General features: G+C 50.0%; 9 protein-coding genes across 9 annotated transcripts; 6 read left to right on the top strand and 3 right to left on the bottom strand.

Annotated features, from left to right (window-relative positions):
* Positions 1-69: 69 nt before the first annotated feature.
* On the top strand, positions 70-1,224 carry TRUGW13939_02751 (uncharacterized protein; the record flags this gene model as incomplete). Its single annotated transcript, XM_035485939.1, has 1 exon — positions 70-1,224. One exon carries the CDS (start codon positions 70-72, stop codon positions 1,222-1,224), a length of 1,155 nt encoding a protein of 384 aa, XP_035341832.1.
* Positions 1,225-1,419: 195 nt separating this feature from the next.
* On the bottom strand, positions 1,420-3,696 carry TRUGW13939_02750 (uncharacterized protein; the record flags this gene model as incomplete). The annotated part of the gene is made up of 1 exon (XM_035485938.1): positions 1,420-3,696. The coding sequence occupies one exon, from the start codon at positions 3,694-3,696 to the stop codon at positions 1,420-1,422; it is 2,277 nt and encodes a 758-aa protein (XP_035341831.1).
* A 670-nt stretch (positions 3,697-4,366) lies between these two features.
* TRUGW13939_02749 (uncharacterized protein) lies at positions 4,367-4,654 on the top strand (the record flags this gene model as incomplete). Its single annotated transcript, XM_035485937.1, has 1 exon — positions 4,367-4,654. One exon carries the CDS (start codon positions 4,367-4,369, stop codon positions 4,652-4,654), a length of 288 nt encoding a protein of 95 aa, XP_035341830.1.
* Positions 4,655-5,003: 349 nt separating this feature from the next.
* Positions 5,004-6,900, bottom strand: TRUGW13939_02748 (uncharacterized protein; the record flags this gene model as incomplete). The annotated part of the gene is made up of 4 exons (XM_035485936.1): positions 5,004-6,015; positions 6,065-6,198; positions 6,252-6,729; positions 6,800-6,900. 4 exons carry the CDS (start codon positions 6,898-6,900, stop codon positions 5,004-5,006), a joined length of 1,725 nt encoding a protein of 574 aa, XP_035341829.1.
* A 775-nt stretch (positions 6,901-7,675) lies between these two features.
* TRUGW13939_02747 (uncharacterized protein) lies at positions 7,676-9,547 on the bottom strand (the record flags this gene model as incomplete). Its single annotated transcript, XM_035485935.1, has 9 exons — positions 7,676-8,244; positions 8,293-8,452; positions 8,508-8,587; positions 8,647-8,771; positions 8,824-8,872; positions 8,941-8,986; positions 9,048-9,128; positions 9,186-9,427; positions 9,490-9,547. The coding sequence occupies 9 exons, from the start codon at positions 9,545-9,547 to the stop codon at positions 7,676-7,678; spliced, it is 1,410 nt and encodes a 469-aa protein (XP_035341828.1).
* Positions 9,548-10,783: 1,236 nt separating this feature from the next.
* Positions 10,784-11,666, top strand: TRUGW13939_02746 (uncharacterized protein; the record flags this gene model as incomplete). The annotated part of the gene is made up of 3 exons (XM_035485934.1): positions 10,784-11,110; positions 11,167-11,564; positions 11,615-11,666. 3 exons carry the CDS (start codon positions 10,784-10,786, stop codon positions 11,664-11,666), a joined length of 777 nt encoding a protein of 258 aa, XP_035341827.1.
* Positions 11,667-12,071: 405 nt separating this feature from the next.
* On the top strand, positions 12,072-12,739 carry TRUGW13939_02745 (uncharacterized protein; the record flags this gene model as incomplete). The annotated part of the gene is made up of 2 exons (XM_035485933.1): positions 12,072-12,360; positions 12,435-12,739. 2 exons carry the CDS (start codon positions 12,072-12,074, stop codon positions 12,737-12,739), a joined length of 594 nt encoding a protein of 197 aa, XP_035341826.1.
* Positions 12,740-13,374: 635 nt separating this feature from the next.
* Positions 13,375-15,369, top strand: TRUGW13939_02744 (uncharacterized protein; the record flags this gene model as incomplete). The annotated part of the gene is made up of 1 exon (XM_035485932.1): positions 13,375-15,369. One exon carries the CDS (start codon positions 13,375-13,377, stop codon positions 15,367-15,369), a length of 1,995 nt encoding a protein of 664 aa, XP_035341825.1.
* Positions 15,370-15,956: 587 nt separating this feature from the next.
* TRUGW13939_02743 (uncharacterized protein) lies at positions 15,957-17,510 on the top strand (the record flags this gene model as incomplete). Its single annotated transcript, XM_035485931.1, has 5 exons — positions 15,957-16,076; positions 16,150-16,228; positions 16,296-16,936; positions 16,993-17,280; positions 17,349-17,510. 5 exons carry the CDS (start codon positions 15,957-15,959, stop codon positions 17,508-17,510), a joined length of 1,290 nt encoding a protein of 429 aa, XP_035341824.1.
* Positions 17,511-20,355: the final 2,845 nt, after the last annotated feature.

The raw sequence follows: 20,355 nt of genomic DNA, 5'->3' as shown, positions 1-20,355 counted from the left end.
TCTTGCAAATCACTCATTTCACACCCACCACGATCTGTATATACCTCATTCCAAGCCAGATACTTCACTATGCTAGGCACATCCAGGCCCCCGAAAGGGAAATCTCCCCAGGCCAAAGAGAAGCGGCCTCCGCTGACACATTTCCTCTGCTTTCCACTCGTCACGGAGACTTCGCTACCTCTACTAGAGAAATCCTTTTCCCATTTCAGGGACAATATCCCCCAGAGACGCAAGACCATGACCGATCATTCATTGAAGCCTCGTCCGCCACTGTTTCCAGACTCGGCGATCCGGCCAGTGGGTACATTGCATCTGACTCTCGGGGTCATGAGCTTGACGACCAGAGACCGTCTCGATGAAGCCACGAGCTTCCTGGATTCGCTAGATATTGAGCAGATGTTAAGGGAGACGACTAGCAACGACGCAGATATCTCGCAGCAGCAGCAGCAGTCTGCAGAAGAAGAAAATAGTCTCGCTCCCATTTCCGTATCTCTACAGTCTCTCTACGCCTTACCAAAAGCAAAAGCCGCAACTGTGCTCTACGCAAAACCCGTGGACCCAACGTCTCGCCTGTATCCGCTCGGTGTCAAACTGCGTGAGCGATTCGTGGAAGCAGGCTTGATTCAGCCTGATTTTCTCAAAACGAAACCCCGAAAAGGCTCAAAAGTTATCGACAATAACAACACTTCTCAGAATGATATCCCCGCACAGGCAGAGACACCAAAGCCTAAATTGAGGCCCTTACTCTTGCACGCTACCATTGTCAACACAATTTATGCCCGCGGCGGACATTCTGCTCAGAATCGAGGCAAAGATAGACGGCGAGGCGGACCTCTCACGTTCGATGCTAGGGATATGCTCACCCATCACCATGATTTTTATACAGACGACACCTGCGTCGAAGCAAAGAAACACGATGTCTCAGACAGCTCCTTTCTCGAAGACGCAGAGAGCGACCGCAGCAGTGAAAGCAACGACGAACCATCCAGCTCCATGTCCACGCAAGAAGAAGCTCATCCGTCAAGAACTGTCCAGCAAATCACGCCCGAGACAACAGACAATGAAAAGTATCCGTTTGTCTGGGCTCGCAATTTTCATATTGAAAAAGTATGTATTTGCGAAATGGGCGCCAAGGCAGTCGTCGATGGGGATGGGGATCCTCTGGGCGCAAGGTTGGGGCAGAAGTATCGTGTTGTTGCGGAGAGGAGTTTACCGTCGTTCTAAGAAATTTTATACAAACAAGGAACAATACGGTGTATATAGGTATAGAATGGTTCAAAATAAGACAGGAATCATATTCAATGAAATTACTTTAACAATCAGATCAACACGCAACATTATACTCCATTCGCCCACCCTATATGCCGCTGGTATTTAAAATTACATGATCATAAAACTCATACAAAAAAAAAAAAAAGACTACTTGACTTTACTCATGATCGTCTCAAGCCCACGCTCAATATTCATCTCGGCAGCACGCGCCTTGATCGAATTAATCATCGACCGCTCAAAATCGTCGCGCGCGCGGAGCACAGCCTCAACCCAGGACATTTGCAAATCCCAATACTCGGTTCGCAGTGACTCGTAGACATTAACCACGCCAGCGCCCTTGTCGGCCTCCAGCAGGCGAACCAGCCAGTCGACCAGGCGCCATTTGTGCTTGATCGTGGTCTGGAAGGAGTCGGGGAATTTTTGGAAAAATGCAAAAACGGTAAGAACGTCGTCTTTAAATTTCTCGGTAAAGGGGTCCTGACGGCGGAATTTGACACCACGGTTGCGGATTGCAGAGAGGTAGCGAACGAGGAGCTCGTCGGAGAGTTCCTCGACTAAGATTTCTGTGAGCGAGGGGTGCAGGACAGAGCCATAATCTGCCATGTAATCTTCAAAGGTAGACGTAACCCGTTTGATTGCAAATTCTCCGTACCATCTAGGCGTGAAGAACTCGGGTAGCGTGGTGCGGAAGTCGACTGTGAAGATGAGGTTTGCAAATTGGGTCAGGCAGTGAGTACTGAGATCGACATATCCGTCCCGCAACGCATCCAGCTCGGTTGTGGCTCTTTCGTCCATGTAGTTGGGCGTCACAAGAGACTCGATATCTCGTTTGAACCGGGTCAGGTAGCCGAATTGGCCTGCCTCTTCGTTGTCGTCGATGCACGCAATCTGATCGTTGGCGACAGCCACCAGCCAGTCCTGCAACGGCTGCAGACCCTCTGCTTGGTCCAGGGCGACATTGTTATATTTGGCGCATTCTTCATCCACCACTGTTTGCCAAGCTGTCTGGCGTCCCTTGAGTGCCCGGAACATACTGTCAATAATGCCTTCAATCACGTCGGCTCTATCAGACGCAGACGCCGCTCCAACCTGTTCGTTCAGCATGCGCCACATATCTCCCAACGTCTTTGTGCGGAAATGGCCCTCTGAATTGGCCTCCAATGCATCAGGAGAGCGTTCGACAAGAGAAACTCTCTCTACTTCAAAAATCCGATCCATCCATTCGTCGACAGCGTCAACAATCACGCTCTGCCATTGACGGACGAGTTCAAGCTCGCGATCGTCGAGAATATTGGGCGTTAGGTCTGCCGACTTCCAGCCCAATTTGGACATTTTCTTGTAGTATTTCGGGGTCCAGTGAAGGATTGCCAGGAGATTGTCCGGCGGCAGTTCCGAGTCGTTAATAAGGCTGATCAAGAAATCATGCATCATTCGATGATACGTCTTTGTGTATGTTCGGTATATCTTCCATTTCTTGGGCATGAGCGGCTGCATGCCTTGCTGGACCGTGAAGAGATCGTTGAAAAACCACTTGAGACTCTTTTCCAGACTATCCGGGTCTGCGAGGAAATCCTCCCTTGCAGCATCAAATTGTGTCTGGGCGTACAGCTCAATGGCCTGTAGGAATTTGGCCTTGTAGCCTCGGACAGTTTTGGGCCCTATATTCATCGACTTGAACCGATTGGCTAGCTCCTCGTGGTCCCTTTGCGCTTCCTGCAAGGCAGAGACTTGCTCGTCGTTTTTTTCTTCTTTGGCAATGACAATCGCCAACCGGACCACCATGCTATTGTTATCCGACTGTACCAATGGAATAAGATTCATACAGGCCGTGCCAACATGGTCATCAAACCAATCGATAACCGAGTCCAGACCCTGAAAATAATCTAGCAGCGTGGCTTCACTACTCTCATCCTTTGCCCTCCGAATCTGATCCAGCGCCTCATCGCTAAAATCGCGCAGCTGCGAGATCAGGATATGCGCCTTGAGCAAATTGGGCTGATTCTCCAGATCCTCATCATCCTCGCGCAACAGATCCTCAATCTTGGCCAAATCAGCGCCAAAACTCTCCAGTCCACGCTTCATCATCACCACCGCCTCGAAATTGCGTTGTATCCTTGCAAGCCGATCAATCTGCGAAAAATCCTCGACCGTCGTCTGCGACTCGGCACACATCTTGTCGATCCCTTGTAGTTCATCGCGCGTCTTTGAGATTTGGCGTTGCCCTTCTGTTAAAATGCCCAAGCTTTGTTGCACAGTTTCAAGCTGGTCCCGAAGGCCCTCGCGGAGCTGGGCGTCGATGGCGGCCTTTTTGCGTTGGTATTCGAGCTTGAGGACGGAGATCTTGTCCAGGTCTTCAGGGTGACGTAGCAGCTCGGCGAGACGGGGGATCGCGGCCACCTTGTCGGGGCCTTCGCCGGTGTCCATCTTTTCGATAGAAATATAGTCAGTACCTTTTTTTTTTCTTTCTTCCTTGTAGATTCAAATAGCCTGAAGAGGGGAAGAAGTGCAATTTACCGTTGCGGGTGTTATTGTTGTTGTTGACTATTCCACGGAAGTCGTGGGATCACAATCCCAGTGGCACGTTTCGTATTCGGCTTCGTAGGCATATGTATATATGGAATAACCTTACACGGCAGCCTTCATCGCGGGTCAACTCAGGCTGAATCGAAAAAGCGCAACCAGCAATCAGCAATTAGTAGTGAGGTGATATTCGCGTTGCTTATAGGTAGGTTGGCCGTTGTCTGCCCAATCAGATAATCTGTCCTGGGGTATGCCACGTGACTCACCGCCTGGCGCTGAGCTGTCTCATTGGCGGGAGGACTGGGAGCGCATCTTGCATCTCCCGAATTTCTTCCGCCGCATCGACTCTTAAAGGAATTAACTTCAACAACAAAGGCATCTAAAAGAGAAACCCTCATATATCCAGAGAGCTTACCAATTTTACAACTCAAAAACCCACATCTCCCGCACGCGGTTCGCAGAACCGATCGATCCGACACTTATCCTCGAGTCCAGAAATTCGGACAACGCCCTTGGGGAGTCCAACAAAAGCCATTCAATCTTCCTCTACCAAACAAAAAAAAAAACCTACACAATGACGACCTACTTCCGAATCACACTCATGCGCTCGGCCATTGGCCTGCCCGCACGCACAAACATGGTGCTCCACGCCCTGGGCCTGAAAAAGCGAATGGCCACAGTCTTCTACCCGGTCTCCCTCGACGTGGCCGGTCAAATCATGAAAGTGAAAGAATTGGTCTCGGTGCAGGAAGTCGACGAGCCCCTGACAAAGGCCCAAGTGCATATGCAACGGAAACCGGATCTGGGTTATTATATTGAGCAGACTTCAGAGCAGCAATGGGAGGGGAGGAGGTTTGGATGAAGAGGGTGTTTTTTTTTTATTACTTCTTTTATTGTTTTAAATCGGCTGTTGGATCGACTGCCCGGGACAATTTTCTTCAAGTCGCCAGGGTTATGTACGATTCGTCGACGTACAGTCGGTTACATGTACTTTTTCAATGAGCGTGTTACAACTCGTCTGTATTATATTTACTGCATATGAAACAGGGTCAACTTTGGTCAACTTTCTTTTGTATTGTATCAATAACAATAATGACAACAATCATAACCTATTTTAATGATTGAATCTTTATACCAAACACTAGAAGACTAAACCTTTACGCCACGCATGAATAATGCCCATTCTTGATATACAATTGTGCAGAAACAGCTCACGATTTATACAATGTGTCGAGAAAGCCCTCGGCCAAGCGATTGACGATGCTCTTGTCTGGGAGACTGCCGGCAACGCCGTACAAAGCTGCAGTGTCGCCCCGTTGGCGGGCGTATGATTTGCCCTGTCGAGCTCTTTCTTCGGCCTTTTCTAGCTCCGCGTTGACAACCTCAGTAAGCTCGGTCTGCAGCTTTTCCACAGCGACAGCAGTCGGTCTAGTAAAGGCAACATGGATGGCAGGAGGGTCTTGAAGCGCGTTGAGATGCCAGCCCTTTGCTGACATTCCATCGGCGAGATCATAAGTATCAATTCCCACGTTCTTGCTGGCAAACGCAACCACGCTGACCTCGGGATTACCAATGACTTCCAAGTTTGCTGACAAAACCGGATCTTCGCGAACCGCCAATTCAAACTTCTTGGCCGCACCCACAATTTGATGGCAGCTAGCAATATAGCCTGCCTCTCCAATTGACATCAAACTTGCCCAGCAACCAGCAATCAAGGCACCTGGACGAGATCCTGCGATAGATGGAGATGCGTATACTCCTCCAACCCAGTCTGGGAAGATGAAGTACTGGTGGTTTCGGTAGGAACGGTTGCGGTACAGAAGAACCGAGTTTCCTTTGGGTGCAAAGCCGTACTTGTGGGTGTCGACACTGATACTGGTCACACCAGGTTGGCGGAAATCAAAGCCACCCTCCTCTTCATAAGGCGATGGGAATCCCGCTTTCTTCAGGAATGCAACAACGAAGGAACCAAGGCAGCAATCCACGTGGAGAGGGATTTTGTATGAAACGGCGAGGCGCGAAAGAGCTGGAATGTCGTCGACAATACCGTGGGGGAAGTTTGGAGCCGATCCAGCAATCAATACTGTGTTTCGGTTGATCAATCTCCGAAGAGAGGGAACGTGAACTTTATAATCAGGGGCCGGGCAAGGCACGCGGTGAACCTTGATACCGAAGTAACCCCCAGCTTTGAAGAAAGCTGCATGGATGGTTTCCGGGACCACCCTGGGAAAGTTAGAACAGTTTTTAACCTATTGAACGCTGACAGGCTTACATTTCAGGCTCAGTAATTCCTCGTTCAGTATAACCCTTTTGCCTAGCTGCAAGGCATGCCATGAGAATAGATTCAGTACCACCACTGGTCGTGACACCAGCACCGTCAGACGGTCCATGGAAAAGAGAGAGAACCTGTGATGACACGTTAGCCATTGACTTCTAAGGAACTTGCCAAGGAGACAAACCATAGCAACAATTTCAGCCTCCATCTTTCGGACACCGGGAAAGACATCTGGATGGAGAGGGTTGGACACACTGAACGTGCCAATAGCCTCGGTCTGGAGCTTCAACAGGTCCTCGCCACCGTGATAGACAGCACCGCTGACCATACCCTCTTCCCACCTCGCATGTTTCATACCAGCCAAGGTCTGCAGCTCGCCACGGAGTTTCTCAGCTGTCCAACCCTCCTTTGGAAGAACCAGATTCCGACTCGATGCATCGCCCCTTTGAACAAGCTTCTCCTCAAGTTTAGTCAGAGCAGTGGTGACCTGCTTGTCGACCTCGCCGCGAACTCCCGGGGCGCGCAAGAAGAGCGAGAAGCCCCACAAGCGAACCATCGAATAGACATTTTTGATGCTGCCAAAAATGCCATATCCACGGATAGAGTCGAATGTCTTGCGGGTGTATCGAAGAATGAACAGGACGAAGACTATGTTTTTGATTCTACATCCCCCGACGCATTAGCCCCGTTTCTCAATCACAGAAAAGGTGGCACATGGGAATAATAACTTACGCGTCAAGAGTGAGCACAGTCGAAGCAGCGCTTCCCAGGTTCCGAGGGAATGCTGCTGCTAATTTGCTCTGCATCGAAGCAGACAAAATTGATGACGCCATTGCTGGGTCGATCTCGCGCCAGCCGACAACGGGGGGATATGGGCAGCGATCCGCGAGCGATAGGTTAGGAATAAAAGAAGGTCAAGTAATGATAGAAGATGAAGGGGGATGGATGATGGAGAGAAGACCAACGAGGTCGAAATACATAAAGGAGGGGAGAAGTCGGCAGTGACTTAAACTATTTTTCTGGAAGGCGCCGCCTCGGCTTCTTCTATAATTAGCGTTGCGAGGGAAGTTGCGAGTCCCGCATAGCTGTCTCCTTTCGACTCCACCACGAGTGCACTTTAATCATTTTCTAACAAAACTGCCCCAGATCAGATCACAAGTGTCTGCATATGGGGCCAGAAAGCCTTTGTCGCGTCGCCCCATGATTTAAGGGCGGCGCGGATCAGCCTCAGCCCCAGAAAATGCCTAGTTTCGCTCAGCTCGCAACAAGCACCACCGTGGTTGCTGTTGAACCACCATTCAACATGTCAAAATACTACAGACGTGGACTGGATTGCAGTGACTGTATAATGTATGGATGTACTCTGTATGTACAAAACCGTAACCATCCCCTCCAAACACCAGAATAGCACTTTTCAGTTTGGAAAAATTGGAAAAACAGGCAATTCACTCTTACAACCAGTGGCATAAAAACCGCCAAAAACACCGAGACATGAAAACGCAGCACAGGACATCACTCAGATTGTGTAGTTGCACGCGATAAATTCGAGATGGCATGGATCCAAATTACAATATTTCTTTTCGAAGAGGGTCGTCAAGAGCCTCAATCCTAGGCAGCGACAGCCTGGCCCTCCTGCGCAAGCTCCTTCTCCTTCTCAGCCAGCTGGGCCTTTTCCTCTTCGGTCAGGTCGAGAAGGGGCTTGTCGGTCCCCTGCTTGATGTTGTTGTGGAAGGCACGAATAATGCTGTCCGCATCGTCAATGGCAATGGGACGAATGTCGGCAAGAGCCTTGATCTTGGCCGTGCATTCCTTGTATTGGGCGTCGGTCATTTCCATCTTCAATTGCTGGGCACGAGACTTGATGGCGTTCCATCCAGTCAACCTCGAGGCGAAGTGCACGTAGCGGGTCATGCCAAAGTCGGCCGGGTTGATGATTTCGTAGGTGCTGGGGTTGTTGAGAATGGCTTTGGCGTGAATGCCGGCCTTGTGGGTGAAGGCACAGAAACCGGTGATGTAGTTGTTGAAGGGAATGTTGACTTCAACGGCGTTGGCGACGAGATCTTCCAAGTCCTTCAACTTTTCCAGGCGGTACTTGGACTTGACGTAGTCGGGGGCTTGGACCATCATTCTGGCCATCAAACCACCGAGGGGCGTGATACCATTGCGTTCACCGATGCCTTTGGATATGTTAGTCGACATTCAGATTTCAAAAAGAAAAGCCTTACCCAGAACGGAAGTGTCAATATGCGTGGCACCGGCTTCCAAAGCACAGAAGGCGTTTGCAATTGCGCAGCCGGTATCGTTGTGGAAGTGGGTTTCAATGTCGCAGTGGACGACACCTCGAAGCACACGAACAAGCTCGTAGACTTGACGAGGAGAGGCACACTAAACATGTGATTAGCACTTCACATCTTGGTGTATAAATGAATTTCAGACTTACTCCGACAGTGTCGGCAATACCGACTCGGTGGACACCGACTTGGTCGACGGCAGAATAGATGGACAAAAGGTCGACGAGGTCTGCGATACAATTGTTAATAAAAGCTCGATATGCATTGGTAATCGAAAGGTAGACTCACCGGAGCGGAAGGAATCTTCACTAGAAAATCGGATTTCAATGCCCTTGGACTTGACAAAGTTGATGACTTCAATGGCAGTGTTGGTGATGTAGGTCATGTCCTTGCCGTGAGAGTGTTCGCGGAGACTGGTAACAAAAAGGGTTAGAATAGTCGTATTAAGGAGACGTGATTACTCACTAAGAGCTTGTGCCAATAACGACATCGACACCATCAACGCCGGTCTCGACTACGGTATACGTTAGTAAAACACAATTGCTGGGAACGGTGGGGATAGTAGTAGAATAGGAATCGTACCTGCGATCCTGGCATCATCCATGTGGCATCGAATATGAGTCAGGATCTACAGCCAGATCAGTCAGACAAAAAGGCACTCCAATTGAAAGAACAGCGGTTCGCGTTACCTTGGCCTTGAGACCCAGCTTGCAGATGGCCTCACAGTCCATCCTCGACTGCTCCGAGGCACAGGGGCTCGTCAATTCGATCTAAGAGTAGACATATTAGACATGGTCATGGACGTCGCATATGCATCTATGACTCACATAGTCCACACCAAAGTCGTCTAGGGCCTTGGCGATTTCAATCTTCTTCTCGGTGTCGAAAAAGGCGTTGGCGAATTGCTCGCCTTCTCGCAGGGTGCTTTCGATAATCTGGAAGCGCGAGACATTGCTCAAGAAATCGGTGACGCCGACATTGTGGCCGTAGGGATTCCGGGTCACCGGGGGGGACGGGTGAGGGTTCTGGCGGGTCTCGATGGCGGTATAGCCGTTGTGGTTCTCAAAATCTGTGGGACGAAGAAGACGTCAGGGGAGATATTTCGAAGGGCCAAGAGGAGAGCAGACGTACTGTCACCATTGGCGCCATTGGCGTGCCCATTCGGCGTGTGGTCTGCACCGGGACACATTCTGAAGAGAGGAGGAGGTGGGGGATGGGACAATGAGGTCACCGGAAGGGGATGCTTTCAAGGGCAAAACAGAGATAGACACAAGCGAAGAGCAATTGAGGTCTTGTTTCTTTATGTTTTTTTCTGGGGATGTGAGCAGGCGGAGTGCGAGAATGAAAAACAAATCGCAGGCGCGGGGCGACTTTTTGAATCGGTTTGATGAATGACTCAACCGGGAGGCAAGGCCTGGGGAGCCTGTGAGAGGCCGCGCGCACCTTTTAAGTGGGGATTCTTTATTACTTCTTTTTTTCTCTCTTAACAACTCCTCTCTGGCCGACACCGCTTGCTGGCTGTATGGGGATCTTTCCCCTTTCGTCCATGACTCATCGCCTTCATTTCACTCCTTCTTGTCCTATGTACTGTCTGTTTTTGTCTGCGTTTACTTGTTTCTCTCCTGCCTGGCTGTCGAATGCTCACAATGAAAAGTTGCCGAGCCGACATCGGCTGTACTGGTTACTGCAAGCCAGTCGAGACGCCGCGCTTTCTAAGCGGCTGCCAAGCCATGACGTTGAGTATTATCTAGATGCTAAGTCCAGCAATGTGAGTCATCTCTTTGAATTGTGCGGGAATGCAGGTCGATATCATCAATTTCTCCAACTATGTATGTAGTGGTATTGCCCAAATATATATATCAATTGTTCTATGTATGCCTTGAATGAATTCCATGCACTGCGCAAGACCTCTCGAATAACCCAACAGTGTTATACAAAGTCTTTTATAGAGACTGTCCATTTCTCATCATATACTACAAATAATTACACATTATTAAATTCAGTCGGCATACTGGCTGATCCACCCGGAAATAATGCCGAGCCAAAACAAAAAACACGTGATTCCATTACCATATCTTGCATCCATGTAGTCATTATACCCCAGTCGCAAATATCAGGCCAATAACATAATTGTGCTGATGTCAATAAACTGAAAGAACACATTCTAATAAATTAATTAAATAATTTTTTTTTATAAAAAAAAGATGATAGTAATCCGGGTAGTAAAGAGCCAAGGCGTACAGTCAGCCCCTTTTAGCGCGCAAACAAACGCCAGCTAGCCTCACCGGGCGACGACATTCCATTTTCTTCGCCTGCACGCCTGCTACCGTCAAAGCTCCCTCAGGAATAGCCTCTTTCGCGTCGCTGTATTATTATTACTTTTTTTCTTCTCACCTTCCCGTTGATTCCGCTTCTTCTTCCAAAAATGCGCGTCATCTCGTTGGTCGCTGCGCTGCCCGCGCTCGCTGCTGCTCAAGCCCAGATCCCCCTGGGCGACCAGGTCCGAGGCTGGTTCGACAAAGTCAAGTCGTTTGTTCCAAGTACACCACCTGCCCCTGCCGCAGTTCCCGTGGAGAACGTCGCTCAGAAGGCTGCAGGCAAGATCGCCGAGAAGGTCGTCACCCCCTTGAACCTTAACAACTGGGATTCTGTCTTGGAGCCATCCGCTCAGCCCCAAGAATGGCTTGTTTACGTGACCGGAGGCAACAAGACCTGTCTCGGTCGATGTGGACAGCCTGACAAGGCTTGGAACGTACGTTGTTACCATCGAAAGCATATATAATATACAAGCAGCTAATCGCTTTATAGGATTCCGTCCCTCTGTTTGCCGCTGACCCTACCTCCCCCAACTTGGCCACCCTGGACTGCGAAAAGGAGTCTATCCTGTGCTCGGTCTGGGCTGCCGGACCTCCTACTGTCTGGCACTTCCAGCTCCCCCAGGTGCACCCGGGAGAGGCTCGCCCGCCTGTTCCCCTGCACATTGTCAACTTGAACCACACCACCGTCACCCCGGAAACAGTCTACGAGATCCACGGCGAGAAGACATGGCAGAAGGAGGATGCCTACGAGGGCCTCCTCCATCCTTTTGACGGCCAACTTGCCGAGTATGGATTGAACGTGCCCCTGGGTTATGTCATGTACGGATTCTCGGTCGTTCCCAGCTGGCTCATGATGATCGGCATCAGCTTCCTCAGCAGGACCGTTATGTAAGTTTTGTCTCCCTCTTTCGTCTCTGTTCCTTTCTAACTCTTCCCAGGGGCCGTCGGATGCGCAACCCAGGTCAAATTGCCGGCCGCGGTGGCAACTAGAAGCGCCTCTACAAAACTATCTAATCTATCTTACAATTTTATAATGCTGCTCGAGCAATGCGATATTTATCAGAGATGTATATAACGATATGTTTGGTTTACAGTATGACGATTTGTTCGTGAATTTAAACACTGGCTTCACAGTTGAATGTATTCTCGTAGCTTTCTGTATTGCGCAGATAAATAAAGATGAAACCTAGCTTTAATCTATTTATATTCCATTACACAGGGATCCGAATGCTGTCGCAGTGTATTGTTACTATAATTATCAAAACAAAAAAACAGTGACGCAGCCAACCTCCACATGTAAGCGGCTCAAATCGACTTTCCGACAACTGCAAAAAAACCTTCCCCGTTCACCCTCTCTCCACGACCCAGTCGACACACTCAAAACACACACAAAAAATGGCATCCCCAGGCCTTGCCGTCGACCGCATTCCGCCCAGTACAGCTTCTTACATCTTCGCGACCGCGATTCTCGCTGGCGTGACGGGCTACTTCATCGGCCAAGGCAGCTCTCTTAACATTTTCCGATCGCCGCCAAACGTCGACGACGAGTCGGACTTGGAAGACGAAGAGGAAGATGATGATGAAGAAGAAGAGGATGACACAGCCGAACTGGCCACGTTTGAAGGAAATCACGATGAAGTGAAGCTTGTGCTTGTGGTGCGCACGGATTTGGGCATGGGCAAAGGTTCTTCTTCTCTCTCTTCCAACTCTCACACATTTTTTTTTACTGATTCAAAATCTCTTTTCTTACTACTACAGGCAAAATCGCCGCGCAATGCTCCCACGCAACCCTCGCATGCTACAAATACTACCTCTCCAAATCGCCCAACTCGCCCATTCTCAAACGCTGGGAGCGTGGTGGCCAGGCCAAGGTTGCGTTGCAGGTGAAAACAGAGGAAGACATGCTGCTGCTGCAAGCCCAAGCTATCAGCCTGGGTCTCTGCGCGCGCGTGATTCAAGATGCTGGACGCACGCAGATTGCCAGTGGCAGCAGGACGGTTCTCGGTGTGTTGGGGCCGAAGAGTATGGTTGATCAGGTTACGGGGCAGTTGAAGCTGCTGTAATAATAGTCATGATGCTACGATGGAAAAAAAAATTTCTTCCATAAGAAAATACTGCTGTCCGCTACATGTAATATAAGAATATCATAGACATTCATAGACATGCTTCTGTCATCTTGTATGTTGGCTGTCATGGTTTTTCCCCATCCTCATAAGCCAACGGCCAAATTTTTTATAAAAAAAAAATCGGTAAAGGGAGTGGGAATATGACGCCGTCAGCAATCCGGTTTCCCAACCGAGCTCACCAATGCTAGGCAAAGGAAGCTCAAGATCAGGAGAGGGCCGAAAGCTGCTCATCAATCTCAGATCCGTCGACAGGAAATTGACACCTTTTGTTATGATGGCTCCATTGTCGTCGAACTGCCTGGTAATCAACCGTTACACAGCATTCTTTTCTGAAGGAAAAGAGCACTGGACAGGACTGCCAGACACAGATCTGCTGTTTTGAGAAAAGGAGAAAGGAAGAAAAGTCGAGGCAGAAAAATCTCTGGTTTAAATACTGGGCCCAGTGAGTGGGGCTGCCGTCGCGCTAGTCTGTTTTTGCGCTTGCCGCGGGCTGGAACTGGGAGGCAACACTTAAGTTCTTAGACCAACTTCTGTACTCTTCTTCATCCCCGACAAAGAGTACATCTCTCATCATGGCGGACGCTCTTTCGATCGAGCAAAACAACAAGATCCGAGTGGCCCTCGGCCTCAAGCCACTGCCCGTCCCTGGCGCAGACCCAGCCGCCGGCCCCGTCTTCAAAGAATCCCAAGATTCCTCTGACGACGACGACGAAGAACCGGGCAGCACCCTCGAGTCTCGCGAGGCCCAGGGCTTCCAAAACTGGCAAAAGCTACAAGACGAAGCCGACGCAAAGCGCAAACGCGAGGAAAAAAACGCCGCTATCAAGAGAGCACGCGACCTGGCGCGCCGAAATGCAAAGCTAGAAGGAACGGGTCTGGGCGATGCCGATGCCGGTGATCTCGACACAAAGGCCTGGCTGTCGCAGCACAAGAAGCTATCCAAAAAGATCGAAAAGGACAGAGCGCGCAAGCTCGCCGAGGAGCTTGCTGAGCGGGATCAGGTCACCGATTATAATGCTACAGATCTGGCGGGCGTCAAGGTCGCTCACGAGATGGGTGACTTTGACGGCAGCGAGGAGCATATCCTGACCCTGAAAGATGCCACGATCGACGAGAACGAAGCCGAGGGAGACGAGCTGGAAAATCTAGACATTGTCGACCAGGACAAACTGAAAGAGAGGTTGGACTTGAAGAAGAAAAGAACAGCCTATGATCCCACCGAAGCCGACGGAACCGCCCCAATTCTGGCCCAATACGATGAGGAGATTGATGGGAAGAAGCGCAAACACTTTACCCTTGATGCCAAAGGCTCCACGGTCGAAGAACGGGACGCCAAGCGACAGCACGTTTCTGAGATGTTGAAAAAACAGGCGCTCAATCTTGACATCCTGGAAGACGCACCGGTTTCCGATTATATGGACATTAGCGAAGTTAAAGTGAAGAAGCCCAAGAAGAAGAAGGCAAAGTCTACGAGACAAAAGGCAGTTGACGAGGACGATATCTTTCCTCTGCCAGATGCTTCAAACGGAGACACTACAATTATTTCAGGAAATGCTTCTCAACCTGCCCCTAAAAAGATCCAACAAAACGCTTCATTTGTTGATGACGACGACCTCCAGGCGTCGCTGGCCATACAGAGGCGTGCGGCTTTTAAGAAACGCAAGAAGCTCCGCCCAGAAGATCTTGCACGACAGCTCAAAGAAGAGGACTCGCAAACCCCTATGGACGTGGATAACGGCGACGGTGCTGATGAGGAGGAGGCGGGCCTGGTGATTGACGAGACCTCGGAATTCGTCTCAAATCTGCAACGACCTGTCGTCTCCGAACGCACCCAGAGGAAGCCCACTGCCCCTGCTGAAGACGAGGGCAAAGACCAGTCGCCGGAATCAGAGGACGAGGACGTTGACATGGAGGCTGCTCACAATGCTGCATATGCTGAGGCTGCCGCAGAAACGGCAGACGGAGATCAAAAGACAAAGATCAGTGGCACTGGCTTGGACGAGGAGTCGACTCTAGACGAAGGCCTGGGCAGTACCCTCTCCATGCTGCGGCAACGTGGTCTTGTCGAACAGACCGAAGCTTCCAGTCTGAATGCGCTACACCGTGACCGCCAAAAATTCCTTCAAGACAAATACCGCCGCGAATCCGATGCCGAGAAACGGGCTCGAGGCCAGCGTGAGCGTGATCGCACTACAGGTAAACTGGACCGCATGTCGGCGCGAGAGCGCGAGGAATACGCCCGCCACGAGAACAAACAGCGCGACCAGCAAGAGTCCCGACACGTGGCCGACGTCTTTAACCGCGAGTACAAACCCGATGTGCAACTCAAGTATGTGGACGAGCATGGCCGCCTGATGAACCAAAAAGAAGCGTTCAAGCACCTCAGCCACCAGTTCCACGGCAAGGGCAGCGGCAAGATGAAGACGGAGAAGCACCTCAAGAAGATCGAGGAGGAGAAGAAACGCGAGGCCATGGGGGCTCTTGAGAGCAGTCAGCATACAGGCATGAACAGCGCGATGGGAGCTACGGCCAAGAAGAACCGCCAGGCTGGAGTGCGCCTTGCCTAGCTTTGATTTACATGTAATTGGTAACTAGACTATATACAGACCGACACCAATGAAATGAGATTTGTCAACAAATGTATATTCACTGAAATAGCATCAGTTCCCCTTCGGAATTCAAGCCCCGAATCCATTGTCAGATCATCGGCCTTGGCCAACTAGCTAGCTTGGCTTCAGGTCAGCTTGGGCGCCTTTCCAGTGCGCGCATGTATGCCGCTCGGGAAAAGGCGGGCGTTCCTGAGTGAGGGTGGTGTGGTTGTGCAATAATACCATTATGGCCGGTGCCGAATATAGCAATTCTAAATAATAATAGAGAATAAGCATAGTAATGGTGGAAAACGGTCATGTGCTTCGAAGAATCCAAATCGAAGCTGGGGCGGCCCGGGTAAAAACGGCCAATCGCCGGTGAAGGTTCCCCGGATCCACTCGCTCTCCCTCCGATTCTCCCACAGGCAACCCCGAAGTGTTCTTTTCTTTCCCGTTCAGTTATTATTGTTGTTGTTGTTGTTGCTATTGTGTGTCATATTTCTCTCCTCGCCTGGCCTTCTCTCTTGTCCTCTTTCCTTGACTATATTCATTCACATCTTGCAGCCATGCTTTCCACCCTCAGAGTCACCAGCCGCCAGGCTGTCGCCCGTGAGTCAGGGATGCGCGCTTTGTTGACCGGAGTGCGCGCCGGCTCGACCTGGGCCAATGTTCCCCAGGGACCTCCGGTATGCTTGCAGTCTCGTCAATTCCATCAATCTGGCTGTGTGTGAGTTGTATGACGTTTGCTGACGATGCTAGGATGCCATCCTGGGTATCACCGAAGCCTTCAAGGCTGACTCTTTTGGCGAGAAGATCAACCTGGGTGTTGGTGCTTACCGTACGTCTAACTCCACATTCCACGTCCCATTGCAGTACAATGCAGTGCACCTAACTCAATTTCACAGGTGATGACAAGGGCAAGCCATACGTCCTCCCCTCCGTCCGCACCGCCGAAGACAAGGTCGTTGCTTCCCGTCTCGACAAGGAATACGCCGGCATCACTGGTATCCCGTCGTTCACCAAGAAGGCTGCCGAGCTCGCCTACGGTGCCAACTCGCCTGCCCTGAAGGAGGACCGTCTTGCGATCACACAGTCCGTCTCCGGAACTGGCGCCCTCCGAATTGGCGGTGCTTTCCTCCAGCGCTTCTACCCTCACGCAAAGAAGCTCTACCTGCCCACTCCCAGCTGGGCTAACCACAATTCTGTCTTCAAGGACTCTGGCCTGGAGATTGGCACATACCGTTACTACAACAAGGACACCATCGGCCTCGATTTTGACGGTCTCGTTGCTGACCTGAAGGCTGCCCCCGAGAACAGCGTTATCTTGCTGCACGCTTGCGCTCACAACCCGACGGGTGTTGACCCCAGCCAGGAGCAATGGCGCAAGGTCAGCGACGTTGTCAAGGAGAAGGGTCACTTTGCTTTCTTCGACATGGCTTACCAGGGTTTCGCCTCTGGTGACGCCGACAAGGATGCTTTCGCTCCTCGCTACTTTGTTGAGCAGGGCCACAACATTGCTCTGTGCCAGAGCTTTGCTAAGAACATGGTATACACTCTTTTTTTTTTCCCTCCTTTTTGTTTCAAGTAACTGACAGTCTTTAGGGTCTCTACGGTGAGCGTGTGGGCGCATTCTCTCTTGTCTGTGCTTCGGCCGAGGAGAAGAAGCGTGTCGATTCGCAGCTGAAGATCCTCATCCGCGCTCTGTACTCGAACCCGCCCATCCACGGTGCTCGTGTTGCCTCGACTATCCTGAACGACGCCGAGCTTAACAAGCAATGGTTGGGTGAGGTCAAGGGCATGGCCGACCGCATCATTGAGATGCGTGCTCTCCTGAAGAAGAACCTTGAGGATTTGGGCAGCAAGCATGACTGGTCGCACATTACCAACCAGGTACGTTTCTCTCTTTTTCTTTATTTTCTGTGAAATTATTCTTCAGCAGCTAACGAATTTTCAAATAGATTGGCATGTTCGCCTACACTGGCTTGAAGCCAGAGCAGATGGACGTTCTGGCCAAGGAACACTCTGTCTATGCCACCAAGGACGGACGTATTTCTGTCGCTGGTATCACCACTGCTAACGTCAAGAGACTGGCCGAGTCTATCTTCAAGGTGACTGGTTAGATTTTTGTTTTTCATGTTTTGTTTTCAACACAAAAAAAGAATTCTTTCTCCAGGACATTGAGAAGTTTGTCGGTTAATCGTTTATAGTTGACAGTCGGGGTTTGATGTGTTCTCTGGAGAAACTTGTATGTTCTAGTACTAGAGTTAGGAGACAGGTGCAAGTACATACATGCATGTACTTGTGCAATAATTAGACTGATAGGTCAGCTCTGTACATCGGTAGATTATAGATTACGGGGTGCATATGTAGTATATTTATCAAAAAGACGTAAATCCAGAAGTATATAAAAAGAGTATTCTTGTAGGTTCTCTTACGTTGACTAGATATAGGATCGCATATCAAATAAAAAAATTGTGCGCATTATAGAAGATGTCGAAAAATCATTCAATAGATTAGAGTTCTTGTGTCAATGCTATAAAAATCAAATGTTAGTTTCCTAGTAGATTAGTTGTACTATATTATTAACTGCCGAACAATTTAGTATGTACCTAGTTGATACACTGGAATATAAACCTATGGCCCTAGCGAGCTAAGCGCGACGCAAATCAGCCGGACTACCGAGTCTAACCATCTGCAAGTCTTGACAGTAGCGCATACTTGGACTCTTTTTTGAGTGGAGTGACCGGTACCGAAATGTCACCTGCAGGAGAGAAAAAAAATTATTAAGACGCTTATGCAGCAGGCGCAGCGTGCATGAACAACTATCATCAGTGTCGGGCAGAAAGTTCACAAATACTGTGGTTGGTTAGTAGGTAGCAACTCCTGGACGAGAGTGTACACTGTATAGTAACATCGGAGAGGAAAAGAAAGTGGATCCGGCAAATATTTCCAGCTGCTCACGACGCAACGTTTTCTCACCCTTCGATCCAGTTCCCAGCTTCCCCCTCCATTGCTCTGCTGAGTCTGATCGCACAGATCCACACTGCAATTTGTTGAAAAAAGTAGACGTAGCAAGCAACATAAAAAGCCTTTGGAGATAATATGTACTCAGTAGTACTGTATAGGAAACAGACACTGGCCCCGGTTGAAAAGAATAGCCTCACCGCTATCTGGAATATGGTGTAGACTGTCGTCATAGCATAGCATCGTTTTTTGGGACATGACTCGTAGTTTGTGAGGCGCGGTGGGTTCCAGACCAGTTCGGTCAGGCCGGAGAGAGGAGAGACGAAAAGACAGCGGCAGACACACAACAAAGTCAACAACAACACATTGGACGCTCGAGAGAACAGTTCATCAAGACACAGTCCAGTCACAAGTCGTTTTTCAAATCATAAAAGACAACAGGCTCCAGAGTTCAGCGGGGAGGGGCGGGCGGCGACAGGGTTGCAAAAAATGCGTGCAGCGGCGTGCAAAATCGACGGTTCTGGGCCCGGTCGAACCAACGCAGGTTGATGTCACGGGCGGTAAATTTTCGCTAATAGCAAATAGCGTTGCCGAGAAAGAGAGCGCGCTCTCGCCTGGAGATGACTTGTCGGCGATCCATCCAATAATCGAGTGTCTTGACTCTAAACCGGGTATTAACTCCAACTGACAACAAGGACTGGCGAGACGAGTAGCCGGACTGGACGGAGGTAGGCGATAGAAAGGGGAATGAGTCTAGACAAATAGGCAGTCAACATTGGAAGAGAGAAAACAGGGAGAGAGAGAGAGAGAGAGAGCAGAGAGAGAAAGAGAAGGCGCAGATCCAGCGCTGACCTCATCGCGGCGGGCAGTCGGTTGGCTGCCTCAGGCCGCGCTGGGTCACGACACCCACGGTCCTGTTCGCCAAAACCGAATTGGCTCGCATATTTTTTTTATTTTTTTATTTTTTAAAAAAAAATCGGCTGCTATTTCTCTTTGTCTGCCTAGCCGTGTCTTTTTAACACATTTTATACTCGGTACGTGAAAAGCGACCGCTTTGAAGCTGCCAAAAATAAGCCGCGAACGCAAACGACGTCATCGGGCTTGGCAGCGAGCGGCCCCCGCCAGCGACGTCATCGGAGCGTGTCATTGGACCATGTATAAGTTAGCGCAGCCGCAGTGTGGAGAAGCTCGACTTCTTTCCTTGGATTCTTTTTCTCTCTCTCTTCTCTCTCTCTCTCGGTCTTTCTCGGAATGGCGATCAGCGTCTCACACGCGACCCAAAGTCCAAGTGTGCTAGTGCTAGGCGAGTCCTGACTCCTGGCTCCTGACTCCTGACTCCTCACTCCTCAATCCCAAACTCCAATGCCACACGTCGACACTCCCACGCCAGAGTCAGTCATGCCAGAGTCACGTCGCCGACTACCACCCAACGGAATGGAATACACCGAATAATGGCTCTGTCTATGCTTGTTCTCCGGTTCGCTGCCGCCGATTAATGCATCATTGCATTAGTGACCCTCCATGTGGATCTCCTCTCCGGTGGCCGCGTACGGAGTCCTTTTTTGTACGAGTTGCGGTACCAGGGGCTACGCTTCTTTTTTTTCCTTTTTATACTGGAAGCTCTTTTTCCCTGTCCAATGGCTGCCCTCGTCAGCGGGCTGGACCTGGCGCCTCATTTTGTCGTAGCTGTCAAAACTCAATAGTCAATAGTGAATTGTGCAGGGTTCGGCAATGCATGTCTGTTCATGGATCTCCTGGAATATGCTAACCTCCATCTCTCGCCAGCCGTATCAACGCCGGCGTCGGCACCTCTGACATATCAGACATATTTCTTACACACAGCTATTATCATCTCCAGTCAGTGGGGGTTGATGATCATGATCCCTAAAGAGACAGCACTACGTCAGTTCTATATATGTGTCATGGCCGTTAAAAAGACCCAACCGCTTGGCTCCTCGAGACTACGGATTGTATTATTATCATTTCCACTGGGTTTTAGTT

The sequence above is a fragment of the Talaromyces rugulosus genome, chromosome II, assembly GCF_013368755.1.
Source record: "Talaromyces rugulosus chromosome II, complete sequence".
Classification (NCBI taxonomy): domain Eukaryota; kingdom Fungi; phylum Ascomycota; class Eurotiomycetes; order Eurotiales; family Trichocomaceae; genus Talaromyces; species Talaromyces rugulosus.
Note: the sequence above shows the minus strand (reverse complement) of the source record. Positions and strands in the feature narration are given on the sequence as shown.